The following is a 23,998-nucleotide window of genomic DNA, read 5'->3' on the forward strand; positions in this document are numbered from 1 at the left end:
TCTCCTCTCAGCTCACTCTTCCCCATTACAGCACTGCTCGCTTGCACTCCCTCCCATTCAGATGAACCGATGCCAGATTTCCAGGATCCCCACACAAGATACAGTTACATACAATCTAAAATCAGAATCATTCACATAGTTGATAGTTATCATGAAACTCTGAAGTATGCTGCCTTCAACGGCCTGACGTGTACATTAGTTACTACTACTCGAGGAGTTGTTTTGAATAATGACAAACACACCTGGGTTGTTTGCCAGGATCATTCAAATACATTTTCAGGCAGGTATACATTTTCTTACACAATGGTTGTTTCTACTCACTGAAGCCAAGTAGTTGCCTTCCCAAGATCTCTGCAGACCAAGATCTGCCCGTGGACCCTTCAGCGTTTCCATGGCGGCAACCTTCGCCCTGATCTGGGGCAGGTCAGCAGGAGGGATGCTTTTTATAAGCTGGTAGGCTCTCCACCTAAAGAGAAGACGAGGCATACAGTCAGTCTGGAATTGCTGCTCTGTTGAATGTGACAAAATTGTCAAAGACTCTGAGTAGATCAATCGTCTCAAGATCCTTACTGTGGGATCACACATATCCCCCCAAAACTTGCAGTCAGACAACATCTTTCAAAGAGTTACGTCTGTAACCATGATTACAAACTAAAAGGATCCCCGCCCCCCTCAGCCAACACAGCCGAGCACATTTGGTATCTCAGGTACTCACTGAAAGGGAAAGGGAAAGGGAGGCCTACCTCAGTCAGGGGTCCAGCTTTGAAGACCACATAAGCCGAAGCTGTCCATCAACTAGTAAGAAAAGCAACTCTACTGCTCATAAACTACCTACAACAAGACAGGAACTCTCCCAGTCAGTTATCATAAGTACGAGAGTAACTAATACCCAAGCCAATATTGTAAATCTACCACTAAAACCAATTTGTGAGGAGAACTGATCGATAACACCACTACAGGTCAAACAAATTAAATGAAGCCGTCCATTACCTGGTATGGTTAACAACTCTACGTGTCATATACATTCACGCCTAAAAGGAACCTCATTTATGGCAACTGTTAATCCCACGTGTTTCAAATGTATTACTCTTTACACCTATGGCGCGTCTTGCAGTGGTAATCTTGCGAAAAGGCATCAAAAGTAGGCTGAAATATAAATGGGAAAGGTCTTTATTTCCGAAGGCGCCGGCAGCTCTCCATCAAGGATAAAGACTGTGCCGGCATTACAAACTGTTATATCGCAGCGCAAGCCCAGCATTATACCCTGGTCTAGCTCTGCACTCACTAGTACAACAAAAAGAATATGAATAAATAGATATCTACAGGAATAAAACATTACAAACATTTCCACGGAATTCTGATCCGTACAAGTGTCTACCGATGGCTGCCAAACCTAATTTCCTACACTCTGCCAGTAAATTTACACCACAAACTTTTCCAATGCATCTCAACAATGAACTCAAGTAACTATGCACAGTTCTAGACAGGAGTAGGTGGCGCTACCAGAATCCATGGCAACACCATCACACCTCCTGAAGTGACGACAGAGAGAGGCATATAAGTGCCCACATGTGCACGGACTTCAGTTTATTAACAGGTGATTTCTGTGCCCTCAGACATGGATCGATTGACAATTTAAGAAGCTGATAGTGGGGGAAGTCAAGCGTGGAACCTTATTATCTACAGGAAGGCCACTCCTAAGAAAGGAGAGGTGGGTGGGTAGTGGGTAATGTACAGTTAATAGGGTAGACAGCAGAAAGCAAGATACCAAAGGTAAGTAACTTTTTCTTCTGATGCATATATCTAACTGCAAAATCTTCTTCTTTTAAATCAATACCATACTAGTCCTCTTCACCCCCAAAGTTAGTGGGTCTGAGGAATGGACTTTGACCAAGTACATTCTGCAGGAACAAGAGTGCACAATGACCATTCCCGCGGGCCTGAGAGTTGATACAGTTGTCCCTGGAGAAGTTATGCACAGACACTCATGAAGCAACATGGCAAATGTGTAAAACCCAAAACAGTGCTATCTGATAAGATCCGTTTCTAGACTGCCTTTCCTTTCTCTCACTGCCAAATAGTTTATCATTCACCCAGTGCTCCCTAGTACCAACAATTTAGAAGCTCAAGATCCAACCTGTACAGCTTCTACTCCTCCTTATAGGTATGGGGTGAAGACGAGAATGGAGGTAGATGCTGGGCTGCTACACATGAAAAGGAAACACTACTTTTCGGAAGAAAGGATGCTAGAATCCGAAGAACCGGCATGTCGGGAGAGGGGAAAGGTGTAGTATGGTGGCTTCAAAGAAAACCCCTGCAAATCAATGATGCAACGTAGAAGTTATGACTATGAAAAAACCTCCTATGGGTCAGAGGTGACAGTGCTCCACTGTGGATATGTTCAAACGGTACACATGTCAAAAAGGCAAGGGCCAAATAAAGGTTCCACAGCAGAATAATAGGAGCAGGGGGAAACATGTATGAACACCCTTTTATTAAATGTGTAACAATGAGTTACTTTATATAAAAAAAGTCTAATCAGGCAAAGAAAGAAAGGTTAAAATGGCCAAAAGCATTCTGTAACTCTGCCCCTTCCAAAGCCTTGCTAGGCCAGAGACAAAACAAATGTGAGAATATAAGACAGCTGGGCTTAAAGAGGATAGACTTGTCTGTTCTCACATCATGTAAAAAACGTAGACCAGCAGCCAGAGTAGATGGAACGTTGTAGATGGACAGTGAGCAGCCAGAAATCACCTTCACCACATCTGTTGGATGGCCAAAGCCACTCGGTTGACTCCGCTCCATCTCCATGCCACATGGAGATATAGATTGTGGAGCTTGGGTGCAGAACTATGCCCTTCCATTGGGACAGCATGTCCTTCTGAAGACGCAGTCAAAGAATAGGGAAGATGCTTAGACCCAGCAGGGTGGGGTACTAGTCTCCCAAGCTAAGTAAAGGGCTATCAAGATGAACTGCGCCCAGTCTCTCCATACCTTCTTCAGGACAAGTGGGAACAGTAGAAGACGCAGATATGTATGAACGAGGTTGGAATCCCACTGAAGATTGAATAAGTCTCTTAGATCTTTTAAGAGAAAACTCCAGGGTGCAAAAAGTGGGACATTAAGTGTTGCAGGTGGTGGCGGAAAAATATATACCTCAGTGAATAAAGACATCCTGAGCCACATTCGGGAACAAATACACTCTTGATTGGTATGATAACACCTGCTGAGTTAGTCCACCCTGATTTAGGAACCCGGCCAGGTGACTGTCTGTCATAGAAATTCCATGGGGATCTGACCACCACCATAGCGTCATAGCCTCCAGATAGAGGGCTAGTCACCCTACACATACCTATTTATTGCAGTAGCGTATGACAGACGTTTTGTTCCCTAGGAACTAGAATGACCTGTCCCTGATGGAGGGCTGGTTGGCCTTGAGAGACAGATGGATGGCACATTGCCGCAAATGGTTTATGTAGTGGGGTCCATGGGGTCAGAAGCCTACAATTTCTACCTTGTTCAGTTGACCTCCCCAGCTCAGAGACTAAGCAGCCGTCACTACTGTGAACTCTGGAGGGGCAGGGTAGAAAAGTCTGCTGCATGTCAGGTTGGCACCCGCCATCCGCCACTGAAGGACCTGGCTGCCTCTTCTGATTTATGAATGGAGTCCGAGACACAGCCAGGAGATAAAGACACCTCACAATCATTGACACCGGAACAAGGCTCGAGCTCAAAACATTGGGATCATAGCTGAATGTGCCGGACTTGAGACACAGGTGGAAAGACTTTCAAAGCGAATGTGTCCAGGATGGATACATCTTCAAAAGGGATAGATGGATACATTCCTTATCAAGCGGATGCTCTACACAGGAGTGGACAGTAACAAAACCGTTGTTTCCAAGCAGTTCAATACTGACTGGGGAAAGCACAACTTCACAGGCAATCGCCAAGGTATGGGAATTCATGTAATACATGCTTGCAACAATGAGCTACGACCACCAACACCATCTTCATGAACACCCTGGAGCGGAGGGAAAATTGAAGGGCAGACAGTAAATTGGAAGTATTGTGACCCGCACTACAACCCTGAGGCAGTGCCTATGAGACTGTAGAATTGGCACTATAAAGATGCATCCTGCAAATCCAAGGACACTATTCAGTCCCTGGAATCCAAGAGAATAAGAATCTGGGCCAACATTAGCACCTTGAACAAGCCCTTCCTGAGGGTGGCATTCAGAAGTCTGACACCTAATATGCATCTCAACTACCCCCCCCCCCCCCATCCTTCGTGTGAACCACGAAACATTAGTAGTAGCTCTCCAGCTCGGGTACCACCTTGATTACACCCTTGTCATGCTATATTTCAACTAATTGGGCTAGGTTGATGGCATGCTCTGCTGATGTATGCCCACTAATGTGGGAGATGTGAATAAAAGGGAAAGGGCGTAACCAAACAGAACAATTTGGTCAAACAGAACACAGGTCCGTAAATCCAATTCTGACCCTTACTTGTCCCATATGACCCTTGAAAGGAGAAGTAAAGTGGTTTGGTGGTTACTGCAGCTGGTTAGGAACAGAATGAGGACTCCTGCATCTACAAATGGCCATGGTCTATGCCGCCATCTCTTCCCTACGAAAAGTCTGGCTGCATTGCTGGAAATGTAGTGAGGACTGCCTCTGGCAGTAGGCAAGGCCCCATGTGTACTGACAGAGCTTCTGGTACAGTTGGTTGAATTGGTTAGCAAGTAGGTAGTAGCCCCAGGGAGCCGGCCATAAAACTAAAAGTGCTCCAGGATCGAATTTGCCTTCGCTCCAAAGAGTCTGGCTACGTCAAATAGCATATCCATCAATGATATCTAGAAATCTCAGGGTAACCTGGTAGCACGCATCTAAGCATATTTTCTGTCAATGACGCAGGTGCCTGTGGTAATATCAGCACACTCTGTGGTGTCCAGCCTGACCCGAAGGATGTATATGACCACATTCTGATCGCAATGTACAATTTGAGCAAAGGAAACTCGAAAGACCTCAGGAAGCATAAGCAAAATCTCGCTCACCATGTCCCAAGAGGTACATTGCATTCAGAGCACGCAGAGCAAAACTAGAGTTGAAAAAAAAGCTTTTCTACAGAGTGCCAGTCAGTCTTCTTGGATTCTCTGTCTTGAGGAGCAGTCGAGAAAGCATTAGGCTTCCCCTTGCTTGCTGAAGCTTAAACAATGAGACTCTACGGAGTTGGATGTTGCATCATAGGTCGCCTAAATCGGTCTCTAGGAGGTGGTCTATGGCGCTGAGCAATCGGGCAGCTGTTAGCAGGTGCAGGGCAAGGTTTAGACTAGTTTGCCATAAAGCCTCAATAAGTGCTTCAATAAATGACAATAAGTGCTCCGTAGTTGATGGTCTAGACTGTATGATTTCTGTCATTAATGTTGTTTTGGTGTTAACACAGGTAATTGTAAATAAGGAACCTCTGCAGCCCTGCGTTCCATGATATAAAAGAATGCACGTTTTTCATTTGCGAGTCCCAAAGGAGAGTTTAGTTTGGTTTCAAGCATAGTGTCCAAATCACTGGCATTCACACGGTCAAGGAGGAGGTCTACTATCAATCTGTTTGAGCCCCGAAACAACATCGAAGTGTATTCCCTCAATACCCCTGAGAACTAACTCCAGAGTGTAAAACAGTATACTCTGATCATTTTCAAATGTAGCAAAAAAGTGCACCAAGCAAATGCTCCACTAGGCAAAGATACCCTGTGCCATCTCTGGGTGTAAACGCCACTCGTGGTCGGTAAGTTGAGTTTATCTGATCTGCTGTTGAGGAATCCTGCTAGATCACTGACCACCCAGGCAGATCATGTGAAGTGCCAGCCAATCCCACAACATCTAGGCACAGCCCACATCACCTTGCAGTGTCTTGCTTGTTGCAGTACCACTTGGCCCATTAGCATCTGAATTAACCTACCCCTGATAGACGGCAAGAAACCCTTGAGAGACACCTGGATGGCAGCAGCTCAAGTAGGTTTGTGTGATGACATAGGTTCACCAGAGACCTCTGATCTCCACATCCTTCAGCTGACCTCTCCAGCCTCGAGATGATGCATCGGTCAACATTATGATGTATACAGGAGGTAAGGAAATCAGCCTGATGAATGCCAGATTGGCATCAGCCAAGTTCCTCATCCTTGTCTTAGAAGATACAAATCTTTCCCCTAAGTCATCTCCACCGCCAGACCCACCAGAGACTCAAATTCCATTGAAGGTCAACATGTGCCACTGATCAGGAGGCACCTGCAGGATTTGCAAAGCTAGTGGAGCAAAAAGCCTCAGAACGACGAGAGCTGGAAGAGTAGCAGGTAATCCAAGGTCAGTGGAACCTAGCTCACCTGCGGCAGGTCGTCATCAAGGTATGGGAATATATGTATCCTTGATCTGCAAAGATGGGCTGCAACCATTGACAAGGTATGTCTGTAAGTATGACTGAAAGACAGGATGGTGAAGTGAAAGTGTGGGCTCACACAAAAAAAGTGGGGAAACTTCCCGTGTGTCATAAGTACTGACACATGAAAGTATACATCCTACAGATTCAGTGACCCCATACAATCCCGCTCCTTGACGGCCTCCAAAATCATCAGGGAGCATTTGTTGTAGGGCTTGGAGTCTTGTGTGGAACTGAGACATCCCAGACAGATATCATGTGGGTCACATCACAGACAAACATCATGTGGGTCTGTAACCAACATCTTTTAGTATCACACGTGACACAGTTTTAAGCCTGTCGTCTACAGGGGAAACATACGTTCACACTGACAAAAGTTTAGAAAGCAAAGCTTTGGCAGAAGATAGAAACCAAAATAGGTAGGAGTGGAGTTCAGGCTCAGTGCCAAAGGACAATGAAAAAAAGGAACTCACATCAGTGTACAAGGGTGGTGTCTATATACAGCTCTGTGTCAATGTCTAGAGGTTAGATAGAGGACAGTGGAGGCACCTACAGGCACACAGGAGCTACTGCAAGAGTTTATAGATTCTGTTGGCATCTGTGGCTAGAAGTATCTATAGAAAGGACTTTACAGGAACCACTGGGCAGAGGAAACCCTAAAGTGGGAAACTGGCCACTGGAGTACAAACTAGACTGTAATGGTGGGAAATTACAAATATTATTGCAGTCCCGTAATATGGACCTTATGGTGGAGATGTGACTGACTATGCTTAGGGGCCATTTTCAAGACACTAAGATGTGGACCTGGTTGACATTAAGGAGGCCAACTTTCAAGACCCTGAAATAAGGAAATGTCTGACACCACTGGAGTAAAGGACTCTATGGAGGAAATAGCTGAAACGGTTAGACCACGGGCCCAAACGACTAGTGGTGGATGGTGGCTGGCAGCACTAGAACAGCAACCTCGAAATCCTAGAGTAGTGACCTGCATTCCACTACTGGAGTTGAGGACTCGAGACTTTTAGACAGGGTCTGACTAATGCTACTAGAGTACAGAATGTAAGACACTAAGGTGGGGACCTGACTGACACTTTTGGAGCACAGAGCCCAAACCTCTAAGGTGGAAAACTTACTGACATGATTACCCTACCAACTGAGGAATTTGAAGTTTGGACCTGACAATGCTACACGACAGGATTCAAGATCGAAAAAGTGGGGTCTTGGCCTATACTACTGCACCGAATGGCTACAGACCTTAGAGTGGAATACCTGACAGACACTACTGAAGAACAGACCTCGAGGGCCAAAATTAAACGGCAGGACGGATTGGGCCGGAGCATATAACCCAAAGTGGGGGTTAGACTTAAAATAGTGGAGTATACGTCCAGAAGCCCTCAGGTGGGGGGTATTCCACATTACCAGACCACAGATCCTTGATCCCACCCCGCCCCCCCACCCCTTAGATAAGGCAAGGCTGACATAATGGAGCAGGGGCCTCAAGAGCTGTGGTCATCAATGCATGTGGTGGACTCCCACAGAACCTAAACGGATGTGCAGAGGGGAGCGTGTTGCTGCAAGGAGGTCTGCAGCTTTCTCATCAGCTTCAAAAATGTAGCTAAAAATAAACAGAATTACGCATATGTGCTTGGCAAACAATTTTTAAATGAAACAGCCAAACGTTAATGCAAATTCTAAAATATTAACTATGCTAATGTGAGAAATTAAAAAGAAAAAAGATTTGGTTCTTGTAAAATGTTCTTAAATGGTATACACCCTCTATCTACTCAGTAAACACCTTAAAAATGTAGCTTCTTTACGCAAAACAAATGTTTCCAAAATTATTATTTTATATACAGGATTTATTGCAAGAAAAAAAGATTCATATACAAGATTTATTGTAAGACAAAAACTGTCAAAATAGTGAATTGTTTCAAGATGCCCACTTCCTGATTCCAATCTCGCTTGTAATGTTGGCTCTTATAAAGTTCTACCATGCATGTATTTATTGTGATAAGTTGAACAATATTACATACATTTTTTGTCTACATCGCTTAAAGGAAATGTCCTGAAGCTCCACTACAATATTTTGGCTTGTTCACAATATTTAACAAATTAGATAACTGAGAAAATATTATATCGTATTGGGCTCCCAAACCAAATTATTTAACTTAAAGGGGCTCAGCATTTAAAAGTTTGAAGTTAAAGACCACTGGTCTAAAGCCTAGATCAGCTTAGGATATTAAGCAGCTAATCTTTGCTGACGTTAACTCCAGCTGGCAATAAACTTTCGGTAAAACTCAGGAAAAATGTAAAAATACTCTTCGCCTAAAGGTATTTTTAAGTTTTGTTTCCCTATTTACCAACATTCCAACTATAACATCTGGGAAGCTTACCTCATCCTAAGGAAGCACCATCCCTGATCCTATGGGAAAGATAAAGGGCAGCATCTCTTTTCCTTACCTGTGGTAAATCGCCTGCAATGCCTCCTCAAACCGACGCAACACTTTGGGCGGGGTCGGCCACTTCACGTGCTTCCCATAGTCCCGGGCGGTACGCACATTGCCGAAGCGTCGGTTGACTTCACGGATGTAGGACTTCACCTTGTAGCGGCGGTAGTAGCGGATGATTGTGAGGGCAGCCTTGGTTTTCTTGTAGCGGGCGCGGGCCAGGGCACCCCTCCAAACCTGTAGATGAATGCGGAGAGAGTTCAATGGCGAGTGGTGCTTTAACTTACTCTCCAATAAGCATTTTTGGAACACTGGGAAGCCCGTAACCGTGACTGAATGGTGTTATAAATGTTGTTTCGCTACTAAACATCAAACTTGGCTCCAGACTACACGTTACCATTTCCCGACACTCATCTTTGTCGAATTCAACTTAAGAGAAAACCAAATGAAGTTTACGGAGCTGATGTAGCGTAGCAAAAGTGGATACCATGGATGTCTATTGAAATGATAAGCTGAAATATGGGATGACGATTCAATGGAAGTCTAGGTGGATGATACGGTGCAACCGTAGGATTTAACAGAGATGCTGGCAGGTAGTAGGATTCAATAGATGTCTATGGGGTGGATGTAGAGGAACATAATAGGATTAAAGATTATGGCTATGTGGTTGATGTGCTGAAGAATGGGAGGATTTAATGTAAACGTGTAGAGCTGAGGTGGTGAAGCTCAACAGCATGCCATGAACGTTTATGGGACTGATGAGACAGAATGTGAGAGATGACTAAATGTATATTTACGGGACTGATGTGGTGGATCCAATAAGTCTATATGGAAATTAGAAGATTCAGTAGAAGTCTAGGAGGCTCTTGTGGGGAAACATAGTAGTATTCAATAGGAGCCTATAGGCCTGATGTGATGAAGCATGGAAGGATTCAATGTAAGCACCTAGAGCAGAGGTGGTGAAGCACAATTACATTACAAGAAGGTTTACACGGCTAATGAGATAGAATGTGGGAGGATGACTCAATGTATATTTATGGGGCTTATGTGGCGGACCCAATAAAAGTCTGCATGGAAAGTAGAAGATTCCATAGACATCTATGGGGCTCTTGTACATAGTAGGATTCAACAAAGTCTGTGGATCAGATATGATGAAGAAAGAGAGGATTCAATGGAAGCGTGTGGGGCTGTGATTGTGGACTACATTCCATGGAAATTTACAGGTCTTATGAAATAGTATGTTGGAGGACGATTCAATGGATATTTATGGGGCTGGTGTGGTTGAGTGTGTACAGCTGATGTCATGGAGCGTAGAAAGATTCAATGCAAGTCTATGGGTTGGTCTGGCACTACACAGAAGGATCCATTAAAAGTCTACATGGCTGATGTCATGGGGCGTAGAAAGATTCAATGGAAGTCTAGTGTGCTTGTGTGCTGCAGCCTGGGAGGACTGGATAGAAGTGTGTGGAACTGACATGGCAGAACCTAGAAGGACAAAACTGAAGTCGGTAGGACTGATGAGGCAAAGCGCAGCAAGCTTCAACTGACGTTTATGGGGCCAACGTGGTGGAACGCATAAGGATTAAGAACACATAAATCTATGAATTTCAGGTGCTGGAACCTTGGAGGTTGCAATAGAAGTCTATGAGGCTGAACTGATGGAACAATGTACGATTCTATTGAGGTCAACGGGGAGATATGGGGGAGTTTAGTAGGATGCAATGAAAATCTATGTGACTGATAAGGCAAAGCGCTGGAGGATTCAATGGAAGTCTATGTATTTATTAAGTTAAGTTGTGCAACGTTTACCATGAGGGCTCCCTGGCACTGAAATAAACTGTGAGCTTGTCCTATAAACGATCTCATATTTAATTTCTGCCTTAACTTCTAAAGAGTGAGCCTGGTGCAGCTTTTCATAGGCAAAGTTTTCAACAGCTGAGCTGTCTGCTTTGAAAAACCTCTTCCTCCTATTCGTAACTTCTTGGAGTTTGGCACAGTCACCAGCAGGGCGGCTCCACGTCGAAGTCCTTAACTAGCTGGATAGATGTAATAAGCATAGATCTTTATGCTTTATTTGACCCTGAACTGGCACCCAAAGTAGCTGGCATCAAGCACTTTGGATGTAATGTTAATGTTAAAAATGTCTTGTAAAGCGCACGTACACGGGCGGTTTCATGGCGCTGTCGGAAAACAAAAGCATAAACCGTTACCTATGAGAGCTTCAGATGTAGGCTTGCTCAAACAACCAGGTTTTAAGGGATTTCCGGAATTTCAGGAGATCAGAGCAGGGAGTTCCAAATCCTGGGTGTTAGACGGACCGGGAGGGTCGGCCGAGGATAAGGGGAGAGGTCTCCGGGGAGAGCCGTCTCCAGTGAATCGTACAGACAAGTAACTCCCCCCCCACAGACGGACACCACACAATGATAAAGTTCAACGATACTTTATAGGCAATTCTTCAAGTACGGTAGAATGGTACAAGGAGGTCTGGACTCAGGGGTCCCCTCTATTCTGGTCTCTGTTTGGGAAAAGGGTAGCGGGACAGTCTTGTTACCAAAGAGATGGAAATAGCTCTCAATCCTCGAGCTCGGTGGTGTAGATGAACGGGCCGCGGCGGAGCCAGCAGGTCCCGTGATGGATGAAGGAAGACGACGGTCCGCGGCAGAGCCAGCAGGTCCCGATGAAGGTGGTGGTTACAAACGGTCCGCGGCCACGCCAGCAGGTCCCGACGACGATGAAGGATAGGGTGGTTCCCAAAGCCGCGGCAGCGCCAGCAGGCAAGACGAGGGTGCACAAGACAGAGCTATGGCAGCGCCAGTAGTCCGTCAAGGATGAGTTCTTCTTTGCGTCTCTCGACTCCAAGATACAACTGTCGTCCGGCTCTGGAGCTGCCCCAGTTATAGGGCTGGTGTGCTTTGATGTCCGGACCCTCGCACTTGGAGGTCGGGAGGTCCGGGATGAGGGGGTTCAGACACCCAGCAGGGGGGTGGAGCCAGCGCCCGGGGAGGCGATGGGCGAGCGGTACTTGGCGGGGGAGAGCCATCGACACCTCTTGCTCCCATTGACTGACCAAGTAGCCCGCTCACCTCCTGGGTGGATGTTGGTGCCGGAATGTCTGAGGCCTGGCCAGGCCCAGGGTTGAGGTCGATCGGGGGCCAGGCGGCCTCGTGGTGGAGTGTCCAAGATGGCGCCCAGGATGGGCGCGCAGGCCGGTAGTGGGTCGGCCTACGCGGTCAACAGGTTCGAGTGTAGGGGTCCCTGCGGGGACGGTGGACGTGTAATGGTGGTGTGTGGTACTTGCGTGGCTGGTTCGGGCCTGGTTGGGCCGGGGGAGAGCGGCCCTTCATGTGGCCTGTCCAACATGCGTCCCCCCCAGCTGAAGGCGGGGAGAGTTACCCATTCTCTTGGGGACTCTTCTCGTCGAGGCGGAAGAACCGGGACAGGCCATCTGCGTTGGCGTGATCTGGCCCAGGCCGATGTTCAACTGTGAAGTCCATCCCTTGTAGGGAGATGGACCAGCGTAGTAACTTCGGGTTTTCCCCCCGCATCTGCATCAGCCACTGCAGGGGTCGGTGGTCGGTCTGTACCCGAAAGGGTGTGCCAAAAAGGTAGGGCCGGAGCTTCTTGAGGGCCCATACCACCGCAAAGGCCTCCCTCTCTATGGTGCTCCAGCGTTGTTCCCGTGGTAGGAGTCGCCGGCTGATGAAGGCCACCGGCTGATCACGGCCTTCGGTGTTCACTTGAGACAGGACTGCCCCAATGCCATGGTCGGAGGCATCCGTCTGGACGATGAACTCCCGGCTGTAGTCGGGGGCCTGGAGCACAGGGGCGGAGCACATGGCGGCTTTCAATTGTTCAAATGCAGCTTGACACTCTGGGGTCCAGTTGACTTTCTGGGGCTGATTTTTTGACGTGAGCTCTGTGAGGGGCCTCACGATAGTACCATAGTCTTTCACGAACCTTCGGTAATAGCCCGTGAGGCCCAGGAAGGCCCGTACCTCGGTCTGGGTAATGGGGGGCTGCCAGGACTGGATGGCGGCAATTTTTAGCTGCAGAGGGGCCACCAGGCCGCTTCCCACCTGGTGCCCGAGGTAGGTTACAGACCCTTGCCCAATTTGACATTTGCTGGCCTTGATCGTGAGGCCAGCTTGCTGAAGGGCGTGCAGCACTGCTCGGAGGTGGCGGAGGTGCTCGGACCACTGGTTGCTGTATACAGCGATGTCGTCTAGGTAGGCGGCGCTGAATCCTTCGAGCCCCGCCAGGACCTGATTGACGAGTCGTTGGAATGTTGCTGGGGCATTCTTCATGCCGAAGGGCATGACTGTGAAATGGTAATGGCCATCGGGAGTGGAGAAGGCAGAACGTTCTTGTGCCCGGGGTGTGAGGCCGATTTGCCAGTAGCCCGCCGTCAGGTCGAAGATACTGAGGTAGCGGGCAGCTCCCATGCGGTCGATTAGTTCATCTGCCCGGGGGATGGGATGTGCGTCTGTCCTGGTGACCGCATTCAAGCCCCGGTAGTCGACGCAGAACCGGAGTTCTGGTGTGGTGCCGGGGGCAGCTGCTTTGGGGACCAGTACTACAGGGCTGGCCCAGGGGCTGTCTGAGGGCTCGATGACCCCGAGCGTGAGCATTTTGGCTACTTCCTCCTGGATGCAGGCCCGTACCCGATCTGGCACGCGGTAGGCCCGGTGGCGGATAGGGGGGCTGTCCCCCGTGTCCACATCGTGCGTACACCAGGAAGTGACACCTGGGGTGAGGGAGAACAGGCTGGCGAATTGTGACAGGAGAACTTGGCACTCCTGGCGTTGCTCTCGGGTGAGGGCCTCTGAGAGTCGGACCCCCTCTACGGAACCATCTTTCTCCCGCGTTCGTAGGAGGTCCGGGAGGGGCTCGGAGTCCTCTTCAGCCCCATTGTCTGTGGCCATCAGGAGGCTGAGTTCTGTCCGTACAAAGTGCGGTTTCAGTCTGTTAGCGTGGAGGACCCGGAGGGGGTTCCGGGAAGATTCCAAGTCGATGAGATAGGTAGCCGGACCCTTGCGCTCGACCACTTTGAAGGGCCCTGTCCACTTGTCTTGTAGGGCGCAGGGTTCGGTGGGGGACATCACCCATACCTGTTGCCCAGGTTCAAATTCGATGGAGGAGGCATTCCGGTCATACCACCTTTTCATGTCCTCTTGACTGGCCTCTAGGCTGGCTTTTGCTAGTCCTCGGAATCGCCGGGTCTGGTTGCGGAGTGTTAGGAGGTAGCGGAAAACATCTGGTGGGTTCGTTAGAGGGGGCATCTCCCAGCCTTCCTTAACTAGGCTGAGCGGCCCGCGCACGGGGTGTCCATATAGCAGTTCAAATGGGCTGAAGCCCAGGGACTTCTGGGGAACCTCTCGATATGCGAAGAGGAGGCACGGCAGCAGCACATCCCACTGGCGACGGAGGGGCTCTTCCAACCCCCCGATCATCCCTTTGAGCGTGCGGTTGAACCGCTCAACGAGGCCGTTTCCTTGAGGGTGATAGGGGGTCGTGAACCGGTAGGTAACCCCGCACTGTTGCCAGAGAGATTTCATATATTTCGAAATAAAGTTCGTGCCTCTGTCACTGACGACCTCCCGGGGGAAGCCCACCCGGGAGAAGATCCCCATCAGAGCCCGGCCGACTACCGGGGCTGTCACAGTCCGCAGGGGAACAGCCTCCGGGTAGCGGGTGGCGTGGTCCACTAGCACCAGGATGAATCGATGGCCTTGTTTTGTGCGCGGGTCCAGGGGCCCTACGATATCGATTCCGACCCTCTCGAACGGGGTGGTGACCACGGGAAAAGGTTGCAGGGGGGCTTTCAGTTTGCGGCCGCTCTTCCCACTGGCTTGGCACGTGGGGCAAGATCGGCAATGCTGGTGTACATTGTCCCTCATTTTGGGCCAGAAGAAGTGGGTCACCAGGCGGCTATAGGTTTTGTCTTGACCCAAGTGTCCTGCCAGGGGGACATCGTGGGCCAGGTTTAGCAGAAAGTCTCTAAAACGGAGGGGTACCACCAGGACTCGGCTGGCCCCCAGCTCCGCGATTCTTTGCTCACTGTACAGCAGATCATTGTCCCAGTAGACCCAGTGAGTTCCGGAGGTATCCCCTGCGCTTTGGGCTAGCGCTTGCTGGCGGAGTCCCTCGAGGGAGGGACAGGTCTTTTGTTCTTGGCGAAATTGTTCTTGCGTGGGCCCCCCCTCTTGAGGCCACTGGTCGAGGTTAGCGAGGTCTGGAGGTTGAGCTGGTTCGGGGGGGACGTCACGGTCGGTGGTTTCGGCGGGGGCGACCGGAGGCGGTGGCGCCGGCCATTCGAGTTCCTCTGGGCGGATGTTGGCACGGGCGGTCATGGACCGGGTGGTGACGCACGCCCAGTCCGGGACGCCCAGCATCCCCAGGTGCTCTTTTCGTTCGACTGCTGCCCATGGAGAGCTTTCCAGGTCATTACCCAGGAGGCAGTCTACGGGGGCATCATCTCGGACCGTCACCTTCAACATGCCGGAGACCCCTCCCCATTCGAAGGGGACGCAGGCCATCCGACACAGACTTTGAGTTATCGGCTGAACGTACAGGGCAGAGAATGTTTGGTAAGTATTGTTCGGGGGTCACCAGGTGACAGCGGACGGCTGTTACACTGGCCCCAGTGTCACGAAGGGCTTCAGCCCGGCGTCCATTGATGCCCACCCATTGGCTGTACTTCTGGGTATTAGCGGGTAGGGGGACCCGCGGGACCATGTCTCTCCCCCCTAGGCAGGCGAGAGCCATGGCGGCTGGCTCCCATTCTTGGTGTTCCTGTTCATATTCTTCTTGTTCCTCTGAGATCTGTTCCTCCCCCAGAGCAGCAGCGGCTACTTGGCGGGGTCTTGGGCTCTGGTACTGGGGACAGTTTGGGTCGTTTGCATAGTGTCCGACTCGTTGGCATCGATGGCAGGTAACATTGGCTCGATGTCCCGGTCGCGCTGGGGTGCTGCCCCGGTTGGCCGGGGGGGTGGGGCTGGTAGTGAGGGTGACCGGAGCGTTGCTTCTTCCGCGTCCTTGGCCTCCACCTCCTCGGGGACGGTGCTGACCATTGTTGTTCCGGTTCTGTTCGGAGGACCCATTTCGACTCACTCTGGTGATCTCCCACCGGTCTGCTTCGGCTGCGAGCTGCCGGGGATCCGTTAACTTGCTGTCGAGGAGGTGCTGACGAAGTTCAATGAAGCAATTGTTCGACAGATGCTCCCATACCATAAGATTGAACAGTTGTTCGTAGGTTGTGACCCTGCTTCCTTTGATCCAGCCCTCGAAGGCTCGGCTGAAGTAATTGACATAGTCCACCCAAGTTGTACCTGGGATGCGGGTGCAGTCTCGGAACCTCTGACGGTACATCTCGGGTGTGAGGCCATAGCGGGTGAGGAGTGCAGCTTTCATATGGTCATAGGAGGTCATCTGGTGGTCCGGGAGTTGCAGCAGGGCGTCGCGGCCCTCATTGAGGAATCTCCCCCACAGACCGGCCCCCCAATCGCTTCTATCGATCCGGTGTGCAGTCATAGCGATTTCGTAGGCCTTAAACCATTGCTGGATGTCGTCCTCTCGGAAGTATTCTCGAACGACATCCTTGGGGATGTGTACCTTCTTCTCTGTTGCCCCTGGAGTGTGGGGTTGCTCGGGCACCCCTGCTTCTTTATTCTGTTTGCGTAGGTCGATTTCAGCTAATTTCCGCTCATGTTCATATGCCAGTTTCTTTTCCTCGAGCTCCCTTTGTCTCTGTTTCTCCTCTCTTTCTTCTCGGAGACGTAGGTGCTCTAAGTGGATTTTCTGTTCGGCCAACTTTAGTTCAACGTCCATTTTGAGCCGGGCCATTTCCAGCTCGTGTAGTCGGGTTCTTTCTCGTTCCTGGATCTCGTCTGGCGAGAGACCCGTTCTTCGTTCTTCAGGGGCCATGGGGGTTTGTGCTGCGATGTCTTGATCGGGGGTTCCGGCAGCCCCGGTTTCTGCCCAAGATTCCAGGGCCTGCTTAAAGTCATCTTTGGTATTTAGTCCGGTGGTAGCGATACCTAATTCGATACAGAACTGTTTAAGTTCACGATGGCTGTACTCGTCCAATTTCTCCATCTGGAATTTCTCCGTTGATCCGCTGTCTTTAGTTGACATCGTGATTCGCCGTGGGGTGAGCTACTCTCTGTACGGTTTATGCGGTGATTCGGATCCCGTCGCTGGCCACCAATGTTAGACGGACCGGGAGGGTCGGCCGAGGATAAGGGGAGAGGTCTCCGGGGAGAGCCGTCTCCAGTGAATCGTACAGACAAGTAACTCCCCCCCCACAGACGGACACCACACAATGATAAAGTTCAACGATACTTTATAGGCAATTCTTCAAGTACGGTAGAATGGTACAAGGAGGTCTGGACTCAGGGGTCCCCTCTATTCTGGTCTCTGTTTGGGAAAAGGGTAGCGGGACAGTCTTGTTACCAAAGAGATGGAAATAGCTCTCAATCCTCGAGCTCGGTGGTGTAGATGAACGGGCCGCGGCGGAGCCAGCAGGTCCCGTGATGGATGAAGGAAGACGACGGTCCGCGGCAGAGCCAGCAGGTCCCGATGAAGGTGGTGGTTACAAACGGTCCGCGGCCACGCCAGCAGGTCCCGACGACGATGAAGGATAGGGTGGTTCCCAAAGCCGCGGCAGCGCCAGCAGGCAAGACGAGGGTGCACAAGACAGAGCTACGGCAGCGCCAGTAGTCCGTCAAGGATGAGTTCTTCTTTGCGTCTCTCGACTCCAAGATACAACTGTCGTCCGGCTCTGGAGCTGCCCCAGTTATAGGGCTGGTGTGCTTTGATGTCCGGACCCTCGCACTTGGAGGTCGGGAGGTCCGGGATGAGGGGGTTCAGACACCCAGCAGGGGGGTGGAGCCAGCGCCCGGGGAGGCGATGGGCGAGCGGTACTTGGCGGGGGAGAGCCATCGACACCTCTTGCTCCCATTGACTGACCAAGTAGCCCGCTCACCTCCTGGGTGGATGTTGGTGCCGGAATGTCTGAGGCCTGGCCAGGCCCAGGGTTGAGGTCGATCGGGGGCCAGGCGGCCTCGTGGTGGAGTGTCCAAGATGGCGCCCAGGATGGGCGCGCAGGCCGGTAGTGGGTCGGCCTACGCGGTCAACAGGTTCGAGTGTAGGGGTCCCTGCGGGGACGGTGGACGTGTAATGGTGGTGTGTGGTACTTGCGTGGCTGGTTCGGGCCTGGTTGGGCCGGGGGAGAGCGGCCCTTCATGTGGCCTGTCCAACACTGGGGGCGAGAACAGCGAATCTGCAACCTCCAAGGAGCTTCCGCATGAAAGTGGGGGTGTGGAGGAGTGAGAGGTGGGCCGAACGTAGGTTGCGGAAGGGGATGTACCTAAGTATCAGATTGTTGATAAATTTAGGGCTTTTGCCGTGCAGGGATTTAAAAATCAGACAACCGGTTTTGAAGATGCAGCGTAGGGGGATGCCTGAACAATGCTCGCCTGGCTGTCTCTGCATAGGCACTTTATGTTTGATATGGTAGAGTACAGAAGGATTAATCAGAAGTCTATAGGGCTGATGACGTGGAATTTACAGGTATTCATTTCATCTTTTTGGGGGATGTCCTTCAGGACATATGTGCGAGGCATTAAATGACAGCACGGGAGAGGGTCTGTCTGACTCTGAGACTGCTTCAACTTGAAAAGAGCATCCTCTGGGTGAGATGTTTCAGACCCAGGGATGTCCTCAGCACTATCTGCAGAAGAAGTACAAAGAATAAGTAGGTACACAGGAGATAACGCTGTAGGGCACTAGGGGATTTCACTTCATGTCCTTGAACTACCATATGTCACACAAGCCAGAAATGGACAAAGAGCAAGGCACCTGGGGAGCAGGACTGCACTGCACCATTCCTACAATCTGAAGCTTGAACCACTCCACAAATTGCAGCCCTCTGCTAGGAGAATGATGCACAAATTTCCAGGTCGCAAAGCAGTTGCTGTGTTTGCTCAGCGACTGGTTTTCAATCTGGGTCTTGTTTTCCACTGTAACTGATCCGTCACAGTGCAAAATGGTCTTTCGGTAGGATTCGCAGAATCCTGTCCAATACATTTTAATTAGGCAGATTCTGTTTGTGAAACCTACCAAAATACAGAATGCAGGGGATAAATGCCTGCAAAGGTAGGCTCTCAGACAACCACACCTAAATTCCAGATCACAAAATAGCATCTTTGTATTGCAAGTACAGGAATTGCAAGCAGAAAAAATATTCTCATGATGTGAAGGAAATTGTGGGGAGCATGACGCTAGCCACAAAATGCTCCTCCCAGTGCCCACAACCTACACTGACAAAACGGAAAGTGTCCCTCGTGGACAGCTTTCATTTTGTAGATGGATGCCTCTACAGTTCGGGTGTTGGTAAGCAATCAATGGTTTGCAATTACAACCCATTGTTACATTCCATTAGGATTTGTTGGGGTGTGGGACATCCATTTCACACCACTTTTCCTACTGATTTATTCCCTCGACTCACTGAGAAATGTTTTCATAGATTGTGCCTTTCAATTAATGTGACTTTGTCTTTTGTAGGTGCAAAGCCTGTGATTTTGTCAGCTACAGGGTAGGTGACCACAATGTCCAGTAGCATATCAGGCCCTACACCTTGAAGGCATTCCAGTAGCAAATATCACAGCACATATCAAGTACAGGCAAATCTACACCCTACATGTAACAACAGTTTTGCAGGTTGTATCTCTTGTACCTCTTACACATTCACAAGTGACTCACTCAGCCTCCCCGTGGGGTACGGTAAATTAAACATGATTTTACTGTTCCTACACGTAGATCCACATTACTGCACACATGCTAATGCAGAAAAAACCCATAATCGGGCGACATCGCAGTATGGGATTTTGTGGGCTTATGGGAGAGGTCACAGTGAGTCATTTGAAATATGCTCAGAATTTTAACATAGGAAATATATCATTTTCGAGCCCAAACCCATCTGCGGTAGAACTGCACAAGTATGTATAAAATGTACACTGTAAAATAGTGTAACAAAACCCAAAATGAAGAGGCATGCACTTTGCACAGTCTACATATTCTCCAGTTTTATCTCTGCTTACTCTTTATTTCTGACTTGGTTCTGTCCAGTGCCAAAAAAGTAAATCATCAGGCAGCCATAGGTAAAATGTGCAGAAACTATATTATGTATTAACGCAATATTTTAAATTCTAAACGAGCGAGTGCTCAACATCACATATCTGAAAAAAAGTGTTCAGGGGGGGTCAAATGCACAATAAAATTATCAGTCGCATTTTCAGCCGAATAGCTGCTAAAAGAAAAACCTCAGTCCTTCACTTTCATTTGTCATTTCCATTGAAAATTAGTTTGTGACGTTCCCTGCAGCCCCTCCCCGCAGTCTCATATTATGACGCCAGATTCTAGAAGTACAGTATGCCTCTTGCCCAGCCTTTACTCCTGGAGAAATCAGATTTTTTCTGGAATAACCCTGTACTCCTTTCATCCACTGTGTACACCTTTATGTGACTGGCTTGTCCACACAGGGCAGTTTGTTTAAAATGAAACAGGCAACATTCTGGTCGTCTGTCTCTTTACTAGCACAGCTCCATGTTTATATGTAATAAGTGATCTGGTTACCAAATCACAAAGCCCGCTTGTAGATACTGTCCCTAACAGGCGTGCCCCTGAATGCGTCGCTCCTCATCTTGTTAACTGTATTACATCGTGCACACGCCAAAGTGAAATGTCTCGAGGCACTGAAACACGTTAGCTGGTGTTATGTAGCTCACTGCGTTGGTTTCGTCACAGTAAAGGGATGAAAGGATGAGTCGACCTCGACCTTGACCTTGACATGTCAGCCACCACGGGCCCACGACCCTCCGTGATATCTCGTCGGCTTTGCAAGGAAGCAGGGGGAGGGCGGTGTATTTGGCGCCATTGCTGAGGGGAAGGCCGCCGTGGGTGAGAGGCTACGAGAGGCCAAGGTGGCGAAGCTAAGGCGCTTAATCCACTCTGCGTCGGGTCGCATCAAGTCAGAGCCAGCAGCCTTCGCGCCGCAGCAGGGATTTGCCGGGGGCGCATCCGACGAGCATAAACCGCGCTCAGTAGTTAAGATGTGCCAGCAGTTGTCTCGTCCTTTCTCGTGTGTCTGCCCCCCTGACGCGCACCCTTCTCATCCCCCCGATGAGCTGTCACACGGCGGAACAGTGAGCAGCAGCCTTCGCTCCCCCCCCCCCCCCCCCACCACACACACACACACACACACACACACACACACACCCCGCCCCGGGGTAGTGCCGCCGCCGCCGTATGCTGGAAAGCAATATCTTCCCAGCAAGAGGCCGCGCGGTGACGAGAAACAGCGGCCTTTCAAATCCATTTACGCCACAGGGATTTGACAGCGATTGTGCCCACCCAGCGATGCATGGCAGTGACCCGTGCCCACCCAGCCTGAGTCTGTCAGTGATCAATGTCTCCTGAGCTCAGACGGTCGTGGGTGTCCTACGAACTCACACCAGGCATGCCCGTGATCTCGTGCCCATCGAGCCTAGGTGTGAAAAGTGTTGAGTGCTTGCTGGGCTCAGACGAGACATGCAAATGACGCTTTACTACCCCAGCCTGCCTCTGTCAGTGATCGGGGTCCATCGAGCTCCGAAGGGGCCTGCTCACCAAGTTTGAGACTGAAGTGATCAGTGACAGGCAGGTGATCCGAGCCGACACACCCAAGTTCGGCCAATCACCCGTCACTATCCAGCCTAAGTCTGAAAAGGTCCCTGTGCCCGCCGAGCTCAGAAGCTTACCAGTGACTGCACCAAGACACTCATCAGAAGGCCTGCCAGTGACCCATCAGCCCGGAAGTGACCCGTTCTCTCAAAGGTCACAGATGCCTGCGACTGCTAACCACCAACCAACCTCCGCAGAGTCCAGGTACCGACCAGTGGTGACTGTGCGCAGGCCTGCCACTTATCCATCCCGAACCACCGGGGGCCTGCACTGACACCCGCCAACCCCACCCCGACCCAGGAGAGGCCTAAACCCCGCCTGGCTAGATGACCTAAAGCTTTCAGTCGCTCTTTTGGTCCATCCACAGGACAGAAGGACAAAGCGGAGCGAAGATCAGAGTTTGACACCTGTGGCAAAACAATCCACAGGAACTCCTGCCTTAGAGATCTGTTCGATTTAAGTTCATCTCAGATCTCCAGTCGCCGGCCTAGTCCCGGTGCGGGTTCATGCTATCCCTCCCACCTGATCCTTCGTTTGCAGTGGGCCTCCAAGCCTCCTCTAAGAACAGCAGGATTTGGGGTGGGTTGAGGGAAGATTGTAGAACTAAAGTTCATGACCCAGGTGTGACCTCTTGACAAGACTAAAGCTGAATTAGCACAGGTTGTCCACATCGCTTGCATTCTGCCTAATCTCACTAGTTAAATGGCCAATGCCGCTGACCGCACATCCACATCTGACCCTTTAAACAAGAAGTTTGGGGCTACTTGAGGGGCCTCCACGTGTCCTTCAAAGTTACTTTCAGCTTGATGCCCTGCATGTGCTGGTAGAAGAATTTAAGCCCTTACAGCTGGACAGACAAGAAGCTGAGGACCAATGGAAGGGTGCAGATCGCAGCCTCTTTGAAGTTATGGGGGATGCAGGAAAGAAATGTTGCCAACATCTCTTCTAATGACCAACATCTCATGTGGCACGAGCAGCAGGCATTCAGTGGCAACACACAGGTATCTCAGAAGTACAGATAGGTTGATGGTGCTCAAAAAGCTGGCCTTCTAAAACAAGCATTTGCAATGTTATAGGTCTCGCATTAGGAAAGTGTGCGCTATTGGTATTGAAAATGACAATTTTTTTTAATACGTGTTGGCTTTGAAAATATATAAATTATTAGCATTGTTATTCACAAAGCCAATAGCTTACACTTTCCTAATGCGAGTCCTATTGGCTATGGCAATGCTTGTTGGTAGCAAGCAAGGAGAGTACTGTTATGGTGCTGAGTGATGCTGTTGTGGTGCTGAGTGATGATGTGGTGGTGTCCCTGAGTGATGTGGTGGTGTCCCTGAGTGATGTGGTGGTGCCCCTTAGTGATGTGGTGGTGCCCCTTAGTGATGTGGTGGTGCCCCTTAGTGATGTGGTGGTGCCCCTTAGTGATGTGGTGCCCCTGAGTGGTGCCCCTGAATGATGTGGTGGTGCCCCTTAGTGATGTGGTGGTGCCCCTTAGTGATGTGGTGCCCCTGAGTGGTGCCCCTGAATGATGTGGTGGTGCCCCCGAGTGATGTGGTGGTGCCCCTGAGTGGTTCCCCTGAGTGATGTGGTGGTGCCCCCGAGTGATGTGGTGGTGCCCCCGAGTGATGTGGTGGTGCCCCCGAGTGATGTGGTGGTGCCCCCGAGTGATGTGGTGGTGCCCCCGAGTGATGTGGTGGTGCCCCCGAGTGATGTGGTGGTGCCCCCGAGTGATGTGGTGAGTGATGTGGTGGTGCCCCCGAGTGATGTGGTGGTGCCCCCGAGTGATGTGGTGGTGCCCCCGAGTGATGTGGTGGTGTCCCCGAGTGATGTGGTGGTGCCCGCGAGTGATGTGGTGGTGCCCCCGAGTGATGTGGTGGTGCCCCCGAGTGATGTGGTGGTGCCCCCGAGTGATGTGGTGGTGCCCCCGAGTGATGTGGTGGTGTCCCCGAGTTATGTGGTGGTGTCCCCGAGTGATGTGGTGGTGTCCCCGAGTGATGTGGTGGTGTCCCCGAGTGATGTGGTGGTGTCCCCGAGTGATGTGGTGGTGTCCCTGAGTGATGTGGTGGTGTCCCCGAGTGATGTGGTGGTGTTGTGTGGCGTTCAGCAGTGTGAGGTGTGCAGCAGTGTGAGTCGTGCAGCAGTGTGAGGCGTGCAGCAGTGTGGCATGCAGCAGTGTGTGGCGGTGCAGCAGTGTGTGGCGGTGCAGCAGTGTGTGGCGGTGCAGCAGTGTGTGGCGGTGCAGCAGTGTGCGTCGTGCAGCAGTGCGTGGCGTGCAGCAGTGTGAGTAATGCAGCAGTGTGAGTAATGCAGCAGTGTGCGGCGTGCAGCAGTGTGCGGCGTGCAGCAGTGTGAGGCGTGCAGCAGTGTGAGGCGTGCAGCAGTGTGAGGCGTGCAGCAG

The 23,998-nt window shown here is 50.4% G+C and overlaps 1 protein-coding gene across 1 annotated transcript in view; it reads right to left on the reverse strand.

The window, feature by feature from the left end:
• MYO1D (myosin ID) overlaps window positions 1-23,998 on the reverse strand; it is a 620,564-nt gene that overhangs the window by 205,185 nt on the left and 391,381 nt on the right. Inside the window, exons 17-18 of the mRNA XM_078645112.1 lie at window positions 8,894-9,117; window positions 322-466 (exon numbers count right to left, since the gene is read on the reverse strand). Coding sequence (XP_078501238.1) covers window positions 322-466; window positions 8,894-9,117 — 369 coding nt within the window. The remainder of the gene's footprint in view (window positions 1-321; window positions 467-8,893; window positions 9,118-23,998) is intronic.

The sequence above is a fragment of the Lissotriton helveticus genome, chromosome 5_1, assembly GCF_964261635.1.
Source record: "Lissotriton helveticus chromosome 5_1, aLisHel1.1, whole genome shotgun sequence".
In the NCBI taxonomy this organism is placed as follows: Eukaryota; Metazoa; Chordata; class Amphibia; order Caudata; family Salamandridae; genus Lissotriton; species Lissotriton helveticus.